We start from the raw sequence: 17,203 nt of genomic DNA, 5'->3' as shown, positions 1-17,203 counted from the left end.
AAATTTGTAGTTTTCTTAAGGAGTTCAGTCAAAGGATTGGCAATACAAGCAAAATTCTTGACGAACTTCCTATAATAACTACATAAGCCAAGAAAAGATCTAAGATCATGTATGTTTCTAGGCGTAGGCCAAGAAGCAATACACTCAATTTTCTTAGGATCTACACGAATCCCTTCGGGGCCGACACTATATGACCTAAGTATTCAATCTCTTCTTGAAAGAAATAACTTTTTTCAGGATTGACATACAATTCATTTTCTCTCAAAAGATTGAACACTTGTTCTAAGTGTTGTTTATGTTCTTGTCGATCCTTGTTGAAAACAAGAATGTCATCAAAGAACACTATAACAAAACTTTGAAACTTAAGGAATATAGGATTCATCATACGGCTGAAAGTAGCTGGAGCATTGGTCAAACCAAATGGCATAACCAAAAACTCATAATGACCAGTTTGGGTTCTAAAAGCTGTCTTGAAAATGTCAGATTGAGTCATATGGACTTGATGATACCCAGACTTTAGGTCAATCTTACTAAAGACCTTTGATCCTCTAAGCTTATCAAGAAGATCATCTACCCTAGGAATAGGATATCTGTTCTTGACAGTAATCTTATTCAATGCACGATAGTCTACACACATTCGGTAAGTTCCGTTCTTCTTCTTAACAAGAAGTACTGCAGCTCCAAAAGGTGAACTACTAGGTCGAATAAGGCCTCTCTCTAGCAAGTCTTCTATTTGGCTTTGGATTTCTCTTTGCTCTAAATTGTTGACTCTATAGGGAGCTTTACAAGGCGGGGAATTTCCAGGCAATAAGTCAATGCTATGATCCTCTGGCCTAGACTTAGGTAATCCTGGAGGCAGATCTTCCATGAAACAGTCACTAAATTTGGAGATAAAAGAATCAAACTTTGGTTTTTTGGATGTGTCCAACTCAGCATCAAGCTGGTTAACCCATACCATATAAGTCTTGTCTTTTTTTCTTAGAGCTCTCTTTGCTTGAGTGTGACTCAACAAAGGACTCATTTCTCCTTTGACTTGACACTGGGGAGGATAATATTTTCATTGTCCTTCCTTAGAGAAATGCTATGAGTGTCATAGTCAATAATAGGATTGTATTTGTGTCTCCAAGGCATACCCAAAATTATATCTACCCCTTGTAAAGTTGCAACTAAGAAATCTCTCTTTTCTGTTAAAGGTTTGATGCATAAATCCAAATCTTTCACTACTTGCATGCAATTATACTTTGTTCCAGTAATGCTGCTTTGACTTTATAGTGCGTAGGTGAAGAATGAAGATTTAGCACTCTAAGTACCTTTTGAGAAATGAAATCATGAGTACTACCATCATCATGCAAAATAAGAACTTCATGTCCATTTATCGTTTCTTTTATTTTAAGCAAAGAATGAACATGAGGTTTACCTTCTTGTTCTGAGTAATCTGGATCGGAATTACCCTCTTGCTTGAATGATTCTTCTTCATTGTCGTCTTCTTCAATCATGTTGACTCGAGCTGCTGCTGCTGGTGTTGAATTCTTGGTACGCTCCGGACAATTCGGTGCTATGTGACCTTCTTTGTGACACTTGAAACATTTGATAGGAGATGTCTTCGGTTTGCCACCATTGACTTTCTTATTGGTACTCATGTTGCCTTTAGCCTTGTCCTTGCCTTTGTCATAACCTGGTTTATACATCTTCTTTGAAGCATAAAAAGATTTAGTAAATGATTTAGAAGAAGTACCCTCATGTGCTTTAATCTCTTTAGGAAAACCATTTTTACGTTCTGAATTAGTTGCCAAAGATATTGCAAAAGATAGTGAATGAGGTCGAAACATATTCACATCGGCCCTAATGGTAGATCTAAGGCCTGATATGAACTTCCTTTTTTGATCCTTCTCGCTAACTCTATCCACAACCTGCACCTGTAATAAAGTATTCCAGAACTTTTCTACATACTGTGACATAGTTTCCTTTTCCAATTGATGTAAAGTGTCCCATTGGTGCCTAACTTTGGACTTGAATTGTGAGGGTAAAAAGCTGCACTGTCTACCATATGATTGACTGCACATTTAATCTTATCTTTCTCTGAAAATTTTTCTCCAGAAAAATAGTCATCTAGTTGACTAAGCCAAGCTAAAATGACCCTAGCATCCTTCTTTCCATCATAATTTTGAAATGTGAAAGCTTTCCGACTAATCTTGGATTCTTTTTGTGACCTTTGTGCTTGCAATGTAGCATTTACAGCCCTTTGAATAGTGTCATCTTCGCCATCAAAAGATAGCGAAGAGTCACGCTTTCGTCTCTACGATTTGAGAGCTGTCTCTCCAATTCAATACGCTTCTCTCTTTCTTCTACAATTTGATGTTGTAAAGAAAGGAGTTGCTCTTGAATTGATGGCGAGATAGGCAAATCGGCCATAGTGCTTGTGCAAATGATGTAGATAAATAAAATTTTACTTTATTTGATGTAAATAAATAAAGCAAAAATGAGTACTTATCTTATTTTTCTCCCGCAATTCGATCTTGGTTGAAGCTGAACAAGACGTTGTTCAATGGCTGAATTGAATTCTCATCGCCTCAAACAAATCCCGAACGATTCCGCGTGATTCAAGAGTCTTGGGCTAGTCGAATTGTTGATGAAATAATTTTTCTACACTTTGAAACCTACTGAAACAGTCCTGTAAACCTTGCCCAAACTTTGTAATATTTTTTTGAAATTTTTAAAATTTTTCAGAAGTAATTTCGGAATTTTCTGGCCTTTTCTAGGCAATTTTGAAGCTTTTTAAAACCTGTAAATCACTTTTTTGCACCCAAAAATTTTCAGAATTGGAAAACCTTTGAATTTCTCCTCAAATTTGGAAATTAGGAAAAGTAGAGGTTCAAAAAGTGATGTGACTTGCATGGGGATTGGGAAAAGTGAGAGTAGATTAGGATTAAGAAAAAAAATTAGATTATGGAGTAATTAGCTCTTTGAGCTCTTCTTTTTTTTAATTTTCCCTCTCCACGCTTTTTGCGCCGGCAGGCTGCCGCCGTGCGCCTCCTTGTCCAAAAGATTGTTGAGAATTTTAAGATGGCTTTTACACGTTTTATTTGCTCCGTCCATTATAGATTTGCTCAACCTTGAAGCTTTCTGATTTCTAAGAGTTGCCCATGAGGTTTTTGGCTATGAGGATTTCATCCATACGGTCAGATTTTGATTTCACAGAGTATTTGGAAAAACCACTTTTTGATAAAGAGGGATGGTTTTGCAGGGTGGTGAGTGGGTTTGAGAGTAGATCTAGTTTTGAATCTTTGACCTTTGGGTAAAGACCTGCAAAACACCCTTCTGTCCATTGGATAAATTCCTGCACTTTCTTGATTTTTGAGAAGTTGAAGCCCTTTCCTACCTTCTCCACAAATCTCCTAGCCCAAGCTCTGATACCACTGCAACCGGAATCTTATTCTAGGAATTGATTGTGGAAAGTAGAGAATTAATTCAATCATAAAAACCATTGCTTGTAAGCTTCAACTAAATCAAATCAATTGAAAAATTAAACACTTAAACAAAAATACTTAGCTCCAAAAAGACCATATTGGGTGCAATCTTCCCCCCTCTTGTGCGTGGCCTCTCCCCACACAAGAGTAGTATTAGCTTTCCTTTTCACCAAAATTAGGCCATAGCCCCCAAAATACAAGATGTATGTGCTTTTTAGAGAGCACGGCACTCTTCTTTAACAAAAATAGAGTGTCAAATTGGGACTAGGGTAAAGCCATAGGCTTTAATAAATTCCACATAAATAAATGTATCTTTCCTAAAGTTCAAAATGGAAAAATCATTTAATAAGATTACAAGCTACTATGCTTGCCAAAAATGAAATGTGATGATCCAAGACATTTCTTCCAAAGTAAACTCTTCAATTCCCATAGTCTTCATCACCTGAAAATATAAGCCTAATTAATTATTAAATTAATCCCACAAATATTAAACAGGCACAAATCATCACCAACTCATGACTACCAAGCGTAAGTATCCCAGGAATCACCCTGCCATACAAACCTAACTAAAATAATCATAGGTGGCCTCAAACATATGTCATATACCGCACGTATTAATATTTATAGTGGTATCACCCACGATATTAACCTAGCCGGCATGACACAAGAGTAATCTAGGCGTCACGCAAGAGTAATCTAGGCGTCCCCAAATTAGTCAAGAGGGGATAAATAATATTTTTCTAGAGGACTTAAAATATATTCTCATGACACATACACACACATGCACACACACGCACACATGCACACACTCCCTCTCTCTTCTTACACTCTCCCACACATAGAAGGGCTCTCTCTCTCTCTCTCTCTCTCTCTCTCTCTTTTAATCTCTCTCTCTCTCTCTCACTTACACTCTCTCTCTCTCTCTCTCTCTCTCATGCACACATACACATATGTAAATATATAGTATATACAATATTATGTTTTAGATACAGAAACCTATACATAGACACATATTCTTATACATATATACATGTATAAGAATATATACATGTATTTAAAAATATAAATACAAACATCAACATAATTTAATTAATTTTGATTAAATTTTAATATGCGGAGATGGGTGATAAGTTGTGGTCACTTTTAAATATATAGATAGATATATCATACACACATCTAAACACACACACACACACACACACACACACACACATATATATATATATATATATATATATACATATATATACATATACACACACATATATATACATACATACATACATACATATATATATATATATATATATATATATATATATATACACACGGGGGCCTCACGGGCCTTTAGGATCAAGGGAAGAACGAGAGAGAAAGATATAATATATATATATATATATATATATATATATATATATATATATATATATAGAGAGAGAGAGAGAGAGAGAGAGAGAGAGAGAGAGAGGCTTGACTTAATTAATGTCTAGAGAGGCCAAATATGACTTATGAAACCAATTACAAAGTGTAGAACAAATAAGACGTCCGTGCATGAAATTATATATATATATATATATATATATATATATATATATATATATATATATATATATATATATATATATATAGAGAGAGAGAGAGAGAGAGAGAGAGAGAGAGAGAGAGAGGCTTGAGTTAATTAATGTCTAGAGAGGCCAAATATGATTTATGGAACCAATTACAAAGTGTAGACCAAATAAGACATCCTTGCATGAAATTATACCAAAAAATTTTACATAAAATTCAATAGTGGTGGTTTCTCATATGCTAATACAATAGCACATTGATCAAAGACTAAGATTCTATCAAATTTTTTGTGTAAAACTCTTAAATTAGAGCTCCCCTTGCATGTTGATCTTACCTTCTCTAATTTAGTTGTGCTCCCTTTTGCTCATAGCTTCAAAGCTCTAGAGGTAGCTTAGGTTTGCAATGTTGTCTTCTTTATTGTAGGAAGTGATGACTATGCATACTTATTTAACTTGGATGAAACATGTGTCTTTTACGTTCCAATTGATTGTTGGTGTAGCATTGATCCTTTTGACCATTTCTCTTTGATCCTTTTGATAATTTCTCTTTGTTTGTGTAAGCATTGATCCTTTTGAATTTCTCTTTGAAGCTATCTTCTCTACTATACCACCCCTCAAGAGGTAGTCCTATAGAGATTTTAAGAGCCAAAGACTCCCTACACTTGTGTCCCTTTAAAACACACAATTATATCTTCATATGCGCACCTTCTACACACATCTAAACAGTATATCTTCATATGCACACCTTCTACACACCTCTAAACACTCCCTACAAAACCTTCACACATCTTCTACATTTGCATCGTTGCATATGTGTACACTTTTTGTCCATAACTTTGCACACCTCTATACCTTTGCATCTTTGCATATGTGTACACTTTTTGTCCATAACTTTGCACACCTCTATACCTTTGCATATTTCTACATATAAATTTACACACCTCTATACCTTTTCATATTTCTACACATATTCTACATATCTTCTTCATGTGTCTACACCTTTGAAATACTTGTGCACTTCCTCTACATAATTATGCACATAGCGATGCATCTATAGATCCTCAACATAACTCTACACACTTCTATATCTCTACAAAACTCTTTTTCTCTCACTTTTACACTCCTCTAACCTTCTTTGCAAATATTTACCTACCTCTATACACCTTTCTACATTACCGTAGCTCTCTTTCTATAGTCGCTCGCTCCTTTTTCTTCTTTGCACACCCACACAAACGTTTTTTTATCTCATATCCCATATAAATCTCCGTGCCTTGGTCTTATATATGTAGATCCTAACAAACCCCAAGGCTCGAAATCCCATCATGCAAATCTATCAAACCCCAAGGCTTAAAATCCTATCATGCAAACACATGCAAGAAGACGTAGCTCCCATAGCTTTATGCAATCTCGTGCAAGACTTCCTTCCAAGAAAAGCATGATTCTTCAAAATTGGAAAAAACCCTAGCATGGCATGAGTAAGAATATCCACCTTACCTTATTTACTAATTAACTTTGTGGACTCCTTGGATGTTAAAGATTGAGTCCACATTGCACTCTCATCCGTTAATTGTTCCCCCATGCATACACATCAATGGGCCCTCTCTAACTGGCTTGTCCAGACCAACATTCAAGCTCACAACTTCAAATGATGATCTGTACACCAAGGTATCACCTATCCTTCGGATAACTTGTCCTAGCTCTTAGGGTCATGAATTTCTCACCTCCTTAATTGGGATTCATTATGCTCAATGATAAATTGTAGGTAACATTACCTCAATTGGGACTCAAATTTCCAAGTGCCATCATGCATCACAAAGGATGGACAAAGGACGGCCACTCGTGGTTGCCAAAAAATTCTCAAAGGTTTTGATTTCTCAATTGCTTCTGTCATTGCTTGTAAGTATCCTATGTGATCACCTTAATCATGCTCTTGCAAAGAATCAATCCATCAACCAAGTTATCCCCATTATGAAGAAATCACTCTACCTTACTAACATGAAATGTTGGGGCATATGAAATCCTTATGGGGATTCCATCTTGTATGCCACATCTCCAACTCATTTTGATATGGCCACACCGTCCGCAATATCTTGGTGCTAACTTGACAATCTTGCCAAAATGTAAAGATAGCACTATGTGTCTACTATGGTAGCCTAATTATTCCTTTATCTTTGAGACCTTCTTTTATAGGTTCCCTATAAAGATGGGGTCCTCAATTACTCCTATGTCTTTGAGATCTTCTTTTACAGGTTCCCTATCAAGATGGGGTCACCGATGAATCCTTGTGGTGATCCCAACTTGTATGCCAAATCTTTAATATCGTCCACACCATCCACAATATCTTGGTGCTAACTTAACAATCTTGCTAGCATTAACTTTTTTTATTTTGAGGGGTACCAAGAGAAATAATTTCTCCCTCTCTTTAAAAGAACAAAATATGTGTTTGCGATTAGAAAGCATAGTTGTTCTTAGCCATAGCCGAATGGATCTACAAAGGATGAGGAATATCAACATTTGTTGCATCTTAGAAAGAAATTTCATAGCACTGGGGTTTTTTCTATGGTAATGCAATTATTCCTATGTCTCTTAGATCTTATTTTAATGGTTCCCTATCAAGATAAGGTCTTCCACATAAAGGACTGTGGGTACCTTGCTGAAAGAAAACATAAAAATTTACATCAATTGGGAGTTTTGAAAGACCTAATGAAATTCGATGCATGCCATTATTGTATTCGAATGGTGTAGAGGAATTGGCAAGTATCAACAAGCTAAATACTTCTCCCATTGTGTTGTCTTTTCACCAACATATTCTTAAGCAATATCCTCAAGAATTTGATTAATCCTTTAAGTTTCACCATACAATGTTCATTTTAGGGTGATTCACCACTGTTGAATCTAAAATTTGTTCCAAGTTTGTCGAATACAGGTTGCCGAAAATTTCTTGTAAAGCATGGATCTCTATATGATGTAACGGATTCTAGCATGCAAATAAAAAGTATTCTTAATAAACAAGTCTACAAAAAAAATGTAAATAAAAAATACTCTTAATAAACATGGTGCCTCAATTTTCTTTCTCGTGGAAATGAAATGAGCCATTTTGTGAGTCCAACTAACACAACATTATGATCCCTATTGGTCCTAGGTAATCTTACGATAAAATACATGGAGATAATCTGCATGATAGGCAATGGATTCAATGATCCAGGATTAGTCCTCGAATAATTCAGTCTCACAAGTCCATAATTTGGATAAATAACTCGTAAACCAATAATGGAATCTTCCATAAGAAATGAATAGCAATCCATAGAGTGGATAGACACATGTGCCCTCATCTCCATGCCCATGCAAGCCATTAGTACTCTAGTTCGTCTAGCAAAATACAACTTATCGAGCCAATTAGCAACGGCCACTGAAGCAAATAACCATAGTTGGCAAGAAATACAAAAAGTGTCCAAACACCCAATCAAGTTTGGGGCCCAAATCCATATGCTATTAATTCAGTTTGCTGTCAAGTAATGGGAGCAAATCTATATATACCAAATAGTAGATCCTACAAACCGTCACTAATCGTATGCCTGATGAGTTTCAAAACACAACTCCAAAGGATACACCAAACTCTCTGGTCAGTAAACGAGCTGATCAAATCCCATGAGCAATTACATAATAAAAGCCCAACATCAAAAAAAATTACAGTATGTTCCTCTCACTATTCACACTATCTGTGAATATCACCTTCAAACAGCACTCATCTTAGGCCCACATCCTAATTAAAAGGATTATGCATGCATGTTTTATAGTTTATGACAAAGCCCATGTATCAATGACTAAGATGGAGCAAATATCTACAGCGTGTACACGCCACATAACCAAAAATATTAAATGGGATTCACCAACCTAAAATCTGAAAGGATTCATAAACTATCCAAGACCATAAGGCAAGCCTGCATCAATCATGCCCCAAGCAAAAATACCTGAGATCTTCTAAGATTTGGCGTCTTGCCCCAAGCAAAAATACCTGAGATCTTCTAAGATCTGGCAGACGCCAAAACCAGTGTTATTGTAATAAAGCTAGATTATCCAAACATACAATAAGAAACATGAATCTCAATTAGGTTCAAACATTCAAGCACATTATTGAGAAAACCTCAATAAGCCACATACACGTGATTCCCTAGTAATTAAAAGCATCAATAAAAAGGGGAAAAAAATGCTTTTACTACCAACAATGACTCTGTGATATTGTACTCAAAGACCTGTGCATCCTTTGCATAAAACACATTGTGAACTAGTACTAGCCTTAATAGAACATAATCAAAATCTTGAAGAAACTCTCACAGTGTAGTGCACTATGCCATATATACATCATACACAAGCCCATAGAAGGCAATGCATGCAGTTTGTGATTATGCTTATGACTAGCAATATATATACATCACGCTGCCCATCACATCAACAATAGGAGGATGCCATACATACAATGGCCATGGAAGCTTTATGCATGTCATATGCATTGTGTGATCATGTACATGAGTGATAACACAGCCATGAAGTTGCATATAGAATAACTTGCTTGTATCTGAGCTAGATCGAGTGCAGTTGATGGCCTTCTCACTTGTTTAAGCTGGAGTTAATAATCTGCCTGCTCCTCATACCAATAATGATAGTGAGATTATTGCCAATAATCACCTTGTACAGTTATGATCATCATCATTAATCATGCCCACAGCTCCTACAGTAGCTAATTTAATCAGAGATGTTGATCATCAGCTCTGATTCCTGTTGATTGGAGGGATTTTCCATTAATAAGCTGGTGCTGCAAGAGGGCCAAAGGTTGGCAGGATCGTTAGCACAAAGATTATCTATGTTACTGTGATCATTAGCAGAAAGATTGACCACATGATTAGCATGATCATTAGCAGACAGGTTGGCCATATTGGCAGGATCACTATTAGCATAAAGGTTTGCAAAACTAACAGGATCATTAGCTGCAAGGCTTGCAAGATTAGCAGTATCATTAGCAGACAGGCTGGTAAGATTGGCATGATCATCAACACAGAGACTGGCAACATTAGCATGATCATTACCAGAAAGGTTGGAAAGGTTAAGATGATCGCCAGCAGAGAGGCAGGCTATATTATCATGATCAAGCTGGTTCGCCCTATGGTCATGATCTTCATTGGCAGAGAGGGTGGCCATTAAATGATTATCATCATCATGAGCAGTGAGATTTATGCCCATACTATCATGGGCGTCATTAGCAGAGAGGTTAATGACCATATCACCATGATGATCATCATTAGCAGAGAGATTCATTGAGATATTACCATGATCATCATGATGATTAACAGAAAAGGTGCTTGCCAAGCTACCAATATCATTAGCAGAAAGGCTGGTATATTGATCATTAGTAGAGAGGCCGGTCACATGATTATCATGATCATTAGGGTAATCAACATGATCACTGGGGTAATCATCTGCTAAATACAGTGCAGCAGGGGCTTGATCTACTGCCAGCGGTGATTGCAGTTGGCTCTGATTGGGCTGTTCGTGCCGATCCTCGCCTTGTTCTTGATCTTTCAAATCTTCTTTTTCTTGCTGCAGTTGCTCATGATCAATAGCACATGATTGCGTTACACTGGTCCATCGAGGGTCTTCATTCGCATGAATTTGATCCTCTACTGCAGTTAAAAGCAACATATTGTTGAAAGAATTATTGGGTTCGGGTTGCTGCATAGGGTTTCGCAAATCTTGAACTGCATGGCAGTGCCCCTCCATCGAAGCTCCAGCCATGGAACCCATGTCCCTCTCCATTGCTAGCTTCATTATCAAATAATTATAAAAAATTAAGCTTCTTAACGTCATTAAAACATTTATCACTTTGTAGCATGCATACATACATGTAAGCGTACATACATACATACATGTAAGCTTACACAGGTTCGATGAAGTGATACATACATGTAAGCTTACATAGGTTCGATGAAATGAAGGTGCCATTAAAAACCAGACAGACATGCATGTATGTCGATTTTGTGTTGATTTATGTACATAGATTCATATGCATTCATCCTGTTTAAGTTTGGACGCTTTCAAGAACACCTATTTTAGTGGTCATTTCTTGCAAGTTTAACAAAATAACATGTATATATATATATATTTATATGTATACATACATACATATATATGTCTGTATATGTATGTATGTATGTGTGCGTGTGTGTGTGTGTGCGTGTGTGTGTGTGTGTGTGTGTGTGTGTATACATACATACATACATATGTGGTCATCCCTTGTATGTCTATAGATATGTCTGTTAGTTATTTGAGGGGACCTGCAGTCTTCTTGTATGTGTATGAATAGTCAAAAGGTTTAAATCTTGATCAAGATGCTAATGATTTAATGTGCTACTTCAAAAGTGTTTAATGTTGGGGAAAAAGTCAAGTAAAACTGCTCACATATAAGCGTTCAAATACAGGTTTGATCTTTCCATACAATGCTAATATGAAAGGGATTAAATTGATCTTTGCATACAGCGCTAATATAAAAGGGATTAATCTTTGCTTACACTATTGATCTCCATGTTTTGATGCTGATGTTGATGATGATCTGGTGATAATCTCTGCTTGAGCAGTAGAGCTGCTGATGGGTGCTGCCCTCCAAGCATCATATGATACTGCATCAATGGCAACTCCAAGCTAGAAACATACTGCAAATATCTAGCCCTCTCAACAATGAGCCCATAAAAGGCATCTAGCCTCTCTGCATGCTGCTTCAATTCAAGCATACCCATGCCATCCATGGGGTCATGCCACCAATTATGATTCAAGCAATGCCTATGGTTAAAATAATCCACATGAAGCTGTTTTTGCAATGCATGATGTCTCTCTTTTTCTGCTTCAAGCTCTTGCAGGAGGCCATTGTACTCGTTTTCCAACCGCCGGATTAGCTCGATTTTGTGGGGGTTGACCGAGACCGGCCTTTTCAATGTCTTGTCTATGACATAGTCTATGCATGGGTGGCCAAATGAGAAGGCCTTGCCGGCTTGTGAAAACACAATAATGCCCACCTCTGATCCACATAGTATTGAGAGCTCACTTGCCTTTTTTATCAACCCCACCCTCCTCTTTGAGAAGCACACTTGCCTTGCACTTGGGTTCTCAATCTTCTTAATCTCAATCTTAGCACGACCCATTTCTGCTAATCACCTCCTTAACCCAAATCCCAGCCACCACCTCAAGAGTTGAGTGACCAAGGGCACTCCTTAAATCAGCTCCTTAACCACCCTAATCCCAATCTCACCCTAAGTACTCCTTGAAACAAAGCACTCTGCAATCTCAACCTCAATTATATCCATCACAAAGAATCCTTAATCCCACTCTTAACCTCAATTTCCAACACAGATCCGTATAACCTCAACATCAATTGATCACCACAAAGCACTCCTTAGATCCCAATCTGACCAACCTTGATTATTACCACAAAGCACTGTTTATCTGAACAACCTTGATTATTACCACAAAGCACTGTTTATTCCAATCTCAAGATGTCAACTCTCACCACAAGCACTCCTTCATCTCAATCACAACCTACCGCAAACACTCGTTAATGTAATTGCAACCTGAATAATCACCACAAATAACTCCTTAATCTTCAGCCCACTCCTTAGTCAATCGACTATAGGCAGATACCCCTCAGCATCACTTTTACTGCATGCATGTTTATCTTCGTGATTATCGTAGAATTTAATCCCACTGCTAATGAGCTGTTGGTGAACCTGCACATAATCAAGAAGAGCTTCTCCGCACAGAGCTTAGTATCAACAGCACGATGATTGATCACAATTCTCACTAATTTGGTTTCATTAAGCATGTGACCAGCCGATTAAGCACATTAGCAAGATTGATTAATAGCAGACCGCTGACAATCGGTGATCGCCAGTTAAACCTTTCCAAATTAGAAAGCCGACAAAGCCGAGAAGCTTAACTGCCGAGTGTAGACTGCGTAACTGACACGGTAACTAGTTACTATGGCCACATGATACTTCAACTTGAGTTACATGTAAAACTCAAAATTCTGGAAAGAAAATTATCGACTTTGTATAAACAACCATATCACATTACAAAAGGGCTCATCTATGTATTTATATACATGTGTACTTAGTGGCATGTAACTCTAGATATTGAAAAAAAGAGTGTGTGTGTGTGTGTGTGTGTGTGTGTGTGTGTGTGTGTGGAGAGAGAGAGAGAGAGGAGGAGTAGGAACAAGGCAGGTGTGTGTGCATGCTTGGAGCAACGATGGTGTTTGCAAACACGCAGGTTTTTATGATTCATGTCTTCCCATGCACATAAGTTATATATAACTCCATGTTGCCCAAAATCATTTGTCATCTTTGTGCTTGCTTTCCTTTAACTCCTCCTAAAATGCCATGGATCTCCTAGGATAAGGTTAATACATATCAATAGAGCCGCAATCAATCCGAAATTCTCTCTCAATCAATCTGAAATATCCTCTCTATGCAAAACATAGTACAGATGTTTCTCATGGAAAGGCATTACCTTTGGGGTTCATAACATACACTTTTCCCTTTGCAGACTACCTTGGGTTCATAATAATGTCATCCTCATACACTTTCGCATAGACTACCTTATTAAGACACATTTTTAATTTATAGTATATCCTCCACTTAAACATTGATATATATGTAAGGTAGCACAAGAGCTTTTTTTTTTTAAAGGAAAGGTAATCTTATGCTACTAAACTTTCTTAAGTGATGTTTTTAATGTGATTTTAGAAGAAGAATGAAGAAAAGGGGGTCACATTAAAGGCCTAAGATTCACAAGAAAGGGGGGTTTTAAATACCCTTTTGTAATATGTTGAAGCACTTTTTACTAGTGGACACCTTCACGACATTACTAGTGGACCCCTTCACAATATTACTCTAATATGCTGATGTGGACCAGGAGGGTGGACAATGCAGGGTGTGTGTGTGTGTGCGTGTGTGGAGCAATGATGGTGTTTGCAGACACTCAGGTTTTTATGATTCACATCTTTCCATGCACATAAGCTATATATAACTCCATGTTGCCCAATATCATTTGTCATAGGCTTTGTGTGTACTTTCCTTTAACTCCTGAAATGCACATAAGCTATATATAACTCCATGTTGCCCAATATCATTTGTCATAGGCTTTGTGTGTACTTTCCTTTAACTCCTGAAATGCCATGGATCTCCTAGGATAAGGTTAATACATATCAATAGAGCCACAATCCATCCAAAATTCTCTCTCAATCAATTCGAAACATCCTCTGTATGTGACTGCAAAACATAGTACTAAGGTTTCTTATGGAAAGCCATTAGCTTGAGGTTAATAATAACATCATGCTCATACACTATTTGCTTTGAAGACTACCTTGGGGTTCATAATAATCTCATCCTTATACACTTTTGCATAAACTACCTTATGAAGACACATTTTTAATTGATACTATATCCTCCACTTAAACATTAATATATATGTAAGATAGCACAAGAGTTTGATTTTAAAAAGCAAAGGTAATCTTATGATAATAAACTTCCTTAAGTAATGTTTTTTATGTGATTTTGGGAAAAAAAGGGATAAAAGGTTATGAAGAAAAGGGGGTCATATTAAAGGCCTAAGATTCACAAGAAAGGGGGGTTTTAACTTTACAATATGTTGAAGCACTTTTTACAAGTGGACTCCCTCACAACATTACTAGTGGACCTCTTCACAATACTACTCTAATATGATTATATGTCATGAGCTTGAAGTGGACACCTTCACATCATTCATATGGTGGTGTGCCATGAGCTTGAAGTGGACACCTTAACAACATTGCAAGTGGACCCCTCACAACATTACAAGTGGACCCCTTCATGACCCCTTCACAATATTACTCCAATATTATCACCGGACCTCATGTACTTCTTGAAGAATTAATCAAACTCACATATTTATCAAGGAATAAACCATAGTAGTCCACTTGTTTCACTTCAACCACACACATTCGTCAAACATGGCACCATGTGTTACACCTCAACAACATACACCCATCAAGCATGGTCTCAAGCTATACCAATAACACTAGGTAGCTAGTATTTAATGCGGGGTCACCCACGATCCCAATTCACTAGCATCCGGGCGTCTCCTTTCAGCTAAAGGGTGGACATTATGTAAGATCCCTCCTACCTTGAGAGTGCCTGGATAAGCAACTAATCTCAGTTGCATGTTTGCTTGCAAGCAAAGGAGATCAATGTCTTACAATATACCAATTCTAGTATCTTCTCTAATTATGATAGATAAATGCTCTATCAAGGAATTCTATGTGTAATAAATTCTAGTGTCCCATACCACCAGAAATTATCGCACATAAATCTAGAGATAAGTATGCATCAGAATCCTTCATTCTTTGTGTCCCATAACACAAGACTAATACATAGTGAAAATTTCATAAAGCATCCTTTATAATTGATCTCATCATATCCTTGTGCTTTTAATAAAACATGCGGGCTATTAAATCTGGCCGATTTTGTGCACTTTGCCCTAGTAGTAATGCTTTGGATATTTCATACCATTTTAGATTTCAAGTGAATGTAATGAATAGATTTGGCTTACCCTTCTTCCGTAATTGCCATTGTATCACACATGGGTAGGAACATCACCATACAAGATATATACATATTGAACTATTCTTGCAAGAGGAAAGTGATAAAGTTTTCAAGATGGCATCTAATTCTAACTTCATCTCTTGAAAACGTTAGCACTTTATTCTTGATATATTAGAGCATCTTATTACTACGTGAGTTGTGTTCAAAAAATATTATTTTTAATGTCAATACTACACCTAACTTGGTGGCATGTACCATTGCTATCTATGATAAAAATGACGTCCACAACAAAGCTCACATTGACAAGACATGAGAAGATCAAAGCTTGATTACTATTGAACACCTTACAATACATATTGGATACTACAATTTCAATACATGGTGCCTTCCTTTAGCTATGTTCTCTTTCGGTAAAAGCTTAAATTATTTAAGGAAGATATGAGAGAGTTGGATACTACGCTTATAATAAATGGTGCCTTCCTTTATCTATGTTCTCCTTTCTAGTAAAAGCTTAAATTGTGTAAGGAAAATATTAGAGACCCCGGATACTACTTTAAGCTAGAAAAAAAAATTTGAATGGTATGATAGAAAAATGAGGGAATGTGGGATCCTTAAATAGACCCCATATTGGTCCAGACAATACATTGCTCAACTTTGACAAGAATTAAAAATTGTAATAAATTCTTCCCGAGTAGTGTAGCTTATGGTTAATTAAGTGTTGATATGAGGTTAACTTGAGACATCTACTTTAAGTTACCACTTCAAGCTCATAGGACATCACCATATTAATGTAGAGAATAGTCTAGTGTTGATACGAGGTTAACTTGAAGACATCTACTTCAAGTTACCACTTCATGCTCATAGAACACCACCATAATAATGTAGCTATAAATTTCAATAAATTCTTCCCAAGTAGTGTAGCTTACGGTTAGTAGAAAGCACATTGGCAACATTTTATTACTCAATCACGCATTAGATGAGCTAAGTAGTATCATTATTTCAATAATTTTCATTTCTCCATTTAAATCAACACCTGTTATCTTTCCACATCTGTTTTTCCTCATGAATCCTCTACCCCCAACCATTCAAGAGAAAATCCAGTCACTCTAAAACTAGATTCCAGTTGAGAAGGAGTTGAGAATGGATCTAGAGGATAGGTTATCCCGCAAGAAGAGGCATAGATATGCTAGTGATGTATCTTCAGACTACTCTGATGGTGACCAAATTTAGAGAACTGTGCAAGCTACTCTTAGAGCTTAGGAGTCTAGGATAGAAAATAAAATTAGCCGCAAAGCTTTTACCTTTCAAAATTTTGATGGCACGAAAGATGCTCACACAATACTTTCTTGGCTTAGTCAACTTGATGATTACTTTTTGGGGGGAGAAATTCTTTGAGAAGGATAAAATCAAGTGTGCAACCAATGATTTGGTGGACAATGTAGCATTATGATGGAACTTGATTAAAACTAGCAACAACAAACCAAAATCTTGGACTATCAAAAAAAAAACTAGAAGTATTTTTGCTATTTTTTAAGAGTATATGTTA

The 17,203-nt window shown here is 36.7% G+C and overlaps 1 protein-coding gene across 1 annotated transcript; it reads right to left on the bottom strand.

Moving 5' to 3' along the window:
* Positions 1 to 9,468: 9,468 nt before the first annotated feature.
* LOC147605026 (uncharacterized) lies at positions 9,469 to 12,347 on the bottom strand. Its single transcript, XM_086793835.1, has 2 exons — positions 11,596 to 12,347; positions 9,469 to 10,849 (listed from the first exon to the last, which is right to left on the bottom strand). Exons 1-2 carry the CDS (start codon positions 12,220 to 12,222, stop codon positions 9,776 to 9,778), a joined length of 1,701 nt encoding a protein of 566 aa, XP_086649961.1. The 5' UTR covers positions 12,223 to 12,347; the 3' UTR covers positions 9,469 to 9,775.
* Between the last annotated feature and the right edge of the window lie 4,856 nt (positions 12,348 to 17,203).

The sequence above is a fragment of the Cibotium barometz genome, chromosome 60, assembly GCF_041138505.1.
Source record: "Cibotium barometz isolate CiBa-2024 chromosome 60, ASM4113850v1, whole genome shotgun sequence".
NCBI lineage: Eukaryota > Viridiplantae > Streptophyta > Polypodiopsida > Cyatheales > Cibotiaceae > Cibotium > Cibotium barometz.
This window is presented reverse-complemented; position numbering and strand designations above follow the sequence as displayed.

Excerpts from the sequence above, each read along its gene's own strand:
- LOC147605026 (XM_086793835.1), bottom strand. The coding sequence starts at position 12,222 with ATGGGTCGTGCTAAGATTGAGATTAAGAAGATTGAGAACCCAAGTGCA. Across the intron at positions 10,850-11,595 it reads AAAACATGGAGATCAATAGT|CTAGCAATGGAGAGGGACAT; the intron begins GTAAGCAAAGAT and ends TTGATAATGAAG.